Below are 8,202 nucleotides of genomic sequence, written 5' to 3'. Positions count from 1 at the left end.
TTCGTTTGACTTTTGGTGAACATCTGCTTGACTTTTGGTCAACATCTGATTGACTTTTGGCCAACATCTCATTCAGTATTCAACAGACGTTTGAATAACTCAAACAGTGGTTTTAACATCTGTTTGACTTCTGGTCAACAGTTCATGGAAACCCATGTTAGGTTGAACAGTGTTTTGAAGAGGAAAACAGTGCTAAAATATAAGAAGACAGTGGATCTGGTTGAACATCTGTTTCACTTTTGGTCAATAACTGTTTGACTTTTGGTCAACATCTGTTTGCCCGATCAGATTGGGTGTTAAACTATAGTTCTTTAAGTCATTGTTTTGTTTTCTTGAATTCTATGTAATTTTGTTAAGAAGTACAAGAACAAACATTTTTACAAAATCCCAAATCACCCGATCACGTAAGTGAATTGAAGTAAACGTGAAAATGATGTTATTCATGTGGTCATGTTGTGCTTTTGTTTGACCTCTAATATGAGTTTATGATCTAATCCGGTGATGTGAAGACATTGTTGTTGAATGATGCTTGGTGTAATGAGGTCGTATTAATAACAAATAATAATTGATATAACTAAGTTTCCCGAACCTGGAAAGCAATCACAGATAATAACTTAGTTAATTAATATTTTAACTTCTAAACAAATTGGACAAATGCAATTACAAAATAATATTCAAAACAATTCTAGTGACATCAAACTCATGAACCAAAAGCACCCCTTTATGGGAAGTCAAATCAAATTCAAATTGAATTAAAATACACACGTACACCCCTCTCTTCCCGCCCATCACAATTCACACGCAATTAACCCCAATATAAAACCCTAGACCCCTTCTTCCGCTTCCACCGCCATCTTCTCTCTTTCTTCAATCGCTGCCGGAAACAATGGCGAAGAACAGCAAGAGGAAGTCTCGTGCATCCGACAACGACGCCGATCATGTTCCTTCATCTGTTCCAGTAAAAAAACCTAAAGAGGAAACCGAACAGTTGTTGTCCAATGCTGTTGCTGTTGCTGTTGAACTTCCGGCTGCTGTTGACGGAGACTCTCCGGCGAGAAGCTCTGGCCGGAAATCTGTGAGTAAGAAGGAGGAAGCTTTGGTGGAAGATGAAGAGGAGTCGAAATTTGTTGGTGATCCGGTTCCTAATGATGAAGCTAGACGACGGTGGCCTCATCGTTACATTGCAAAAAAAGTGAGCTTTTTAATTTTTATTATTTTTGTTTCAAAAAATTATTTTTGTGTCTATTTTGTAGCATATAAACACATGATATCTATGATTGATTTAATTTCAACATATGATATCTTTGATTGCCAAAATCTTTGATTGAGATGATTTTGACATATGCTATCTATGATTGATATGATTTTAAGGAAGGCTAGTTAAATTTTTGTATGTTTTAAGTTTGTAAGATTACTTCATATCTGAGAAGGTTTAAAGCATTATTAAGTTTACTCTGTTGGTAACTTAAACAATTGTATTTATTGTGAGAGAAAGTTTGGGCTTTTGTTGTAGCATGTGCGAAGTAGTATTCATTCTTGGGATGAACAATTCTAGTTACAGTAGAAAAAAGTGAGTTTTCTTATATTATTTATTTATTTTAATTTTTCACACGCATTTACATGCTAGATTTTTGTGTTTATGCCAAAATCTACTTTTGATCTGATGCCATGGAAGATCTGTAAAAAAATATGCTAATTTGTACCAGAATATCTGAAAAGGTTTAAAGCATGCACAACTTTACTATGTTAGTTACTAAAACAATGCATATAATTTTTGAAAATAGATGTAAAAGTACTGGTACATTTTACATCATTTCTTTTTGGTATTGTGAGAGAAGATATGGGCTTCAACTTTAGTATGTGTAAAGTTATATCAAATAATGGGGACTAATGCCAATTTGAGCTGTTTGTAACTTTTTTGTTTTTTTTTTGTTTTGGATGTTACAGAAGACAGCAACTATTGATAGTACAGAAATTCCAAAGGGGTAAGTTATTTATGATTAGTGCATTTATGTTTGTAGTTTTTTTGCTGTTGGGCGTTTTTGTAATAATCTTTTATTTAAAAATTCTAAGGAGTGAGCCCCCGAAAGAGTTTATACAAGCCAAAAAGCATTATACTGAAGCTCTCATTGACGGGCGAGTGCATTTTAAACTTTTTGAAGACTGCTATGTCCAGGTAAGTTTTTTCGTTGGATGTTTGACATTATATTGTTTTGCGTTATTCAACATATTTAATACTACTTAGTAAGTTAGCATGGTTGATTATGATTAATCTTGTTTTTTCTTTAGGCTGGTGAGGGCGAAGATAATTACATATGCAGAGTTGTTGAAATGTTTGAAGGAGTAGATAAGAAACCTTATTTTTGTGCTCAGTGGTTTTATAGAGCCAAAGATACGGTAATCTATATTTCAACAAGCTTAGCGAATTCTAATATTCGATAATTTGGTTCTGATATTCGTATTTTTATTTCCATTTCAGGTCATTCAGGCTTGTTCTAACCTTATTGATGACAAACGTATATTCCTTTCTGAAATAAAGGATGACAATCCTCTTGATTGTCTTGTGGAAAAGCTTAAAATTGTGCGGGTTCCGTTAGATGTAAGGACTGGCTGTACCTTTTGAGAGTTCGAAACCAGTATGCTATATTTATCTTACCTTTGTTGGGCTTTTTAGGTGGATGTTGCTACTAAAAGAGATATGCTTTCAAATGGAAATTACTATTATGACATGCTGTATTCGGTACCATTTTCAAGTTACCAAAAGTTACCAACAGGTAATTGTTGTTAAATCATCACTTTTATTTTCTGATTCACACACATATTTTGATTTTTTATATTATTTTATTTTTGTATACAGATACATATAATGAAGGAGATGGAAACGAGTCTGATTCAACCGTATCTTCTGAGTCTGACTCTAATTTAACCGGTATTAAAGACTCCAAAGTCAATGAGGTCAAAGGAACTGAGATGAGAATGCTAGACCTTTATTCAGGGTGCGGTGCGATGTCTACAGGGCTTTGCTTGGGTGCTAATATGGCAAATGTTAATCTTGTTACGGTAGGTTATGATTTATAGATATTTTGTATATTTATAAATATAACGATTCTGATGTGTGTGTATGTATATATCTTTTTTGTAGAGATGGGCTGTCGATTTGAACAAATACGCGTGTGAAAGCTTGAAGCTGAATCATCCAGAGACAGAGGTGTGTGCCATTTTCCACATTGTTTGCATATGAGATTTGTTTATTTTCGAGACTTTAAATCATTTTTTTGGCAGGTGAGAAATGAGACGGCAGATGATTTTTTGTTGTTGTTAAAAGAGTGGGAAAAGCTTTGCCAGTCGTTTTCATTGGTTGCTGGCGGGGATCCTATGAGCGTTGAGAAAGAAGAAACTGAAAACGCAGAGGACGATGGTGATGATGAAGACGACGATGATGATCTTGGCGAGGAAGTGTTTGAAGTCGAAAAGATTTTGTCTATTTGTTATGGTGACCCGAAAGAAATCAAGAAGCGTGGGCTGTACCTCAAGGTACTTTTTTTAACCTGATATTCTCACTCTTATTGAAATTTTGCCCTTTGTTTTTTTTGTTTGACGTATCCGTAATATTTAAAATTACTTTTCATATTCTTGTATTGTCAGATCCGTTGGAAAAACTATGGTCCTGAAGAAGACACTTGGGAACCTATAGATGGCTTGGGGTATGGCAATCACTTTAAGCTTGTTGTCTTAACGTTCATGCGTATATGATTTCATTCATTTGACATAAAATTGTTTATATCAGTGATTGTCAGGAGAAGATTAAGAAGTTTGTCGTGGATGGGTTCAAATCGAAGCTTTTACCATTACCCGTAAGTACATAAATTTTCTATATACTTATAGGCTTATAGCTATAAGGTATCATTGGACATTATGAATTGTAATTTATTTTGATTGTCAGGGGGATGTGGATGTTATCTGTGGTGGACCCCCTTGTCAGGGCATAAGTGGATTCAATCGCTTTAGGAAAAAAGATGATCCATTAAGCGATGAAAAAAATAAACAGCTTGTAGTCTACATGAACATTGTAGAGTATTTAAAACCAAGATTTGCATTGATGGAAAACGTTGTAGACATAGTTAAGTTTGCAAAAGGGTTCCTTGGACGATATGCTTTGGGCCGCCTTGTTTCAATGAACTATCAAGCCCGTATAGGCTTGATGACAGCAGGCTCTTATGGACTCCCACAGTTCAGGATGAGAATGTTCATGTGGGCCGCCAGGCCCAACGAGGTGACATTTGTATTAATATTATGCAGAATTCTTGATTTTGTTCGTCAGCTTGTTAAATGTTATTATAATTTTGCAGAAATTACCTGGATATCCATTACCAACACATAATGTGGTTACAAGGGGAGCCTTTCCTTTGGAATTTGAGGTACAATAATATATCTGTATATTTATATATATACATATGTGTGTGTGTGTGTACAACCTGTTTCATTTGAGAATTTGCTTGATAACTGCAGTCAAATGCTGTTATTCATGATGATGTCAAAGCCGCTGAGTTGGAAAAGGAACTGTTTCTCGGTGATGCAATTTCTGATCTTCCACCGGTAAGTAACTGTCTGCTATTAATTATGCGAATGCCGTTATTTTTTGCATTCTAATTAAACGTAGGCTTTTTAAGATGAGAAGTAAAACATTGTTTTTATTTGATGCTTTTAGGTGGCAAATGATGAAGAAAGAGATGAAATTCCTTACGGGGATATGCCTGCGACAGAATTCCAGAAGTTTATAAGACTCAAGAAGGAAGGTTTGTGGGATCATCATATCTTTATTTCAATTTGTATTTTATTTAGATTAATATGTTCTTGTATTCATTATGGTATACACTATTCAGTGTGTTATCTTCTATAACAAGAGTTGTCGTTTAAAATTAGAGGTGACATTCAAAACTAAGCTTGTTATTTTTGTTATTTAGATATGCCTGGATTTTCTGGTGTAACTGTGGGTTCATCAGAACATCTTCTGTATGATCACCGTCCATATAAATGTAACGATGATGATTATCAGCGTGTCTGTCAAATTCCCAAGAGAAAGGTTTGTTACATTTTTAGTGCATAATTACTTTCTTTATAATGTATTAATTAATGTAGTATCTTTATTCAATTCTTTTTTTTTCAGGGTGCAAATTTCAGGGATCTGAAAGGTGTTCGGGTTCGTGATGACAATCATGTTGAATGGGACCCTGATGTGGAGAGGGTATATTTACCTTCAGGAAAACCATTGGTGAGTGTTGCTACACACACACACACACTCATTCGTGTGTATTTCTAATTTTCCATTAACCGTTTCTTTTTTCTTGATGACAGGTTCCTGATTATGCCATGAGTTTTGTAGACGGACGATCATCAAAGTAATCCTTATACCCGAGTTTCTTTTATATGCAAACGTAAAATATTATTTGGTATTGTTTTTATTTTTATCATTTTATTCATACGCAGACCATTTGGACGTCTTTGGTGGGATGAAATTGTACCTACTGTCGTCACCAGGGCAGAACCTCACAATCAGGTATAAACCTCATAATCATTGTTAAAAATTAACCTTTATTTAATTAAACAAGTTTGCTTGCTAATATGCTTCCTAACTAATTAATTATTTTTAAGGCCATTCTCCACCCTCTTCAAGATCGAGTTTTAACAATTCGTGAGAATGCAAGGCTTCAGGGGTTTCCTGACTACTATAAACTTCTTGGTCCCATCAAAGAAAGGTAACACAAATACATAATGATATCCTTTTAATAACCATATTAATAAACCAGTTATATAAGATTCGTAAACAAGAGATAACTAGTTTTATAAAAATCTTGCAGATATATACAAGTTGGAAATGCAGTGGCTGTTCCAGTTGCACGAGCATTAGGCTACTCTCTAGCAATGTCATGTAAAGGTACTGCTGTTGAAGGGCCTACTTTCATTTTGCCAAAGAAGTTTCCGAGTTTAGAAGCCGTTGCATCTCCTGCTCTGATACTTGACGAAGATCAATAACCGTCAACCCGATTTAGACATGGAGATTATTTATGCATCGAGTTATTGTGTAATGTTAAACTTCTTAATTTAAGAAAGATTATCTTGATTGTGTAATGGTCAACTTGTTAACTTTCATGTTGATCCTGTCACTCATTTTTGCTAATCAAAATCTAAAATGCTTTAATTGTTTTTCTATGCCAGTTAGAGCATTTATAGTAGCTTCTCTATCTCCATCACTTTGGATTAACTCAAATACACATTTTTCTCTACACATTTGTTTATTTTTTAAAAATCCCTCACATCAAATTCTCTATCTCTATTTGTACCATACTTACAAATACTTATTTTATTGTTTTTTCTAGTTTTATACACTCACAAAACTATATTTAGAGATGAGTAGTGAACATCAATACTTAGAGAACTAGTGTAGTTTCTCTAAACCCTATCTCTATTTTAGAGATTTGATGGAGATGAAAAATTTACTTTTTTTTTTCTCTCTATATTTGAGTGAAATGGATGCAATAGAGAACATTTTATGAATGCTTTAGAGTAAAACTGTGAAACTTTTTTAGCATTTGAATATATGTAATAGTAGGTTAGAATCCTGTGTATTACATAGTTAAATAATGTAATGTTATCACTACTAAAATACTTATAAAAATAAAAAAAACTACAATTTGAACTATTATAAATTTTTAATACCATTAAATTTTTTAATTATATATTGTATTTTTATCATCCGAACCGTCTAACCATATAAAAGCTTTTAATATAAACAAGTAGTTTTATTTAGTTATTTCGAGGCTTGAAAAATAGTTTTGTAAACTTAACTATTTCGAGGCTAACATAAATAAGTACTTTTTTTGTTCGAAATCATCGCCCTATGTTCATGGTTGTGGATCTCTCCCATGGATGCACCCACGCCCTACCAATGCTTATACTAGCACAATGTGCAACATGCTTTTGTGCTGGCGCACCCTACGCCAACGTAACCATCCACTAAGGATGCTCTAAATATGGATCAAAAAGTAGTTTTATTGTGAATGGGCGAGTTAAACTAGGAACTAAATCGAGTTGTGAGAACTTGTAGGAACTCGACTTCTACTTTTTTTTTTAATTTTTTTTACCCAAAATCTTTTAAAAAATTACCTTTCCAGAACCAAAAAAAAATGATAATAAAAATTAAGGCACTTTTTACGGTGGGGCATATTCACTAAAAGTTAGCCGCTACAGTGATTTATCCCACCGTAAATGAAACTTAAATGTCGAAAAACAACCGGCTCGTAAATTTTTTTTCGGATTTTTTCCATCACATGTGTCTTTGTCAGGTGTTACTCCACCTTTATGCAAAATCTGGTGGCAAAACTCGTACGTGAAGTGGGGTTCTCATGAGTTCTCTCAACTCAATGGTGGTTTTCATTTGAAAGCCTCCCTATTATGCATTTATAATATTTGTTGTATAAAAACATTTTTTTGAATGACGAAAATTCTATGATATATAAAAGGGGCTAGCATATGTTATAAAAACCCGTAAACATAAACAATACAAAAGTTGAAGAAAATAAACCAAGCTATTATATCAATTGATCACATTTCTCATATTAAAGTCACACCATCTCTTGTAGTCTAAGTTATGGTACCTTGATCTCCCTTTCATCCATAGAAATGAGCTCGCTTTTATATCGTCCACTACTTCATTTTCACTGATATATTTCCCATGAAATTGCTTCTCATTCCTTGATTTCCATATATGACTAAATGTGGTCAAAAAATATCATGGCTACTATCTTCTTCCATTCTTTTGACCCCATTGTCGAATCACTAACTCCATGTCTACTATCTTCATCTCATTTATTATACCAATTTTGAAATTAGTCATAAAGACTATTATCTTCCAAACTGAATTTTTTTTGTCTACACGTATCAAAATTTATCATACCAATTTTGAAATTTATCCTACACACCTAACAATTTATCATACGCTCTAAATTATTTTTTTTCTGAAAAATATTTATGTTTTGAAAATAAGTTACAAATTTAATGTTAGCCATTAAAGAGAAAGACTACAAATTAGTGATCCATGTTAGTTTACCAATATACTCATACAATATAATACAATAAAAAATTAAATAAAGTAAAATCAATCATTCTTATTGGTTGAAATTTCTTTTTTTTTTACAAAGAATT

General features: G+C 33.3%; 1 protein-coding gene across 2 annotated transcripts; it reads left to right on the top strand.

Annotated features, from left to right (window-relative positions):
- The first annotated feature begins 783 nt into the window (after positions 1–783).
- On the top strand, positions 784–6,204 carry LOC110920934 (DNA (cytosine-5)-methyltransferase CMT3). Of its 2 annotated transcripts, XM_035986798.1 has the most exons (22): positions 966–1,192; positions 1,514–1,570; positions 1,948–1,985; positions 2,074–2,176; positions 2,290–2,397; positions 2,480–2,599; positions 2,675–2,774; positions 2,858–3,060; positions 3,143–3,208; positions 3,283–3,534; positions 3,646–3,704; positions 3,788–3,854; positions 3,944–4,273; positions 4,350–4,418; positions 4,510–4,596; positions 4,709–4,796; positions 4,965–5,083; positions 5,168–5,272; positions 5,356–5,399; positions 5,488–5,557; positions 5,653–5,756; positions 5,859–6,204. In XM_035986798.1, exons 5-22 carry the CDS (start codon positions 2,332–2,334, stop codon positions 6,031–6,033), a joined length of 2,124 nt encoding a protein of 707 aa, XP_035842691.1. In that variant the 5' UTR covers positions 966–1,192; positions 1,514–1,570; positions 1,948–1,985; positions 2,074–2,176; positions 2,290–2,331; the 3' UTR covers positions 6,034–6,204. The 2 variants fall into 2 exon arrangements, with proteins under 2 accessions (XP_022020864.1, XP_035842691.1); XM_022165172.2 differs by lacking the exon at positions 1,514–1,570 and having other exon boundaries at positions 784–1,192.
- Positions 6,205–8,202: the final 1,998 nt, after the last annotated feature.

Source organism: Helianthus annuus, chromosome 17 (assembly GCF_002127325.2).
Source record: "Helianthus annuus cultivar XRQ/B chromosome 17, HanXRQr2.0-SUNRISE, whole genome shotgun sequence".
Taxonomy (NCBI): domain Eukaryota; kingdom Viridiplantae; phylum Streptophyta; class Magnoliopsida; order Asterales; family Asteraceae; genus Helianthus; species Helianthus annuus.
This window is presented reverse-complemented; position numbering and strand designations above follow the sequence as displayed.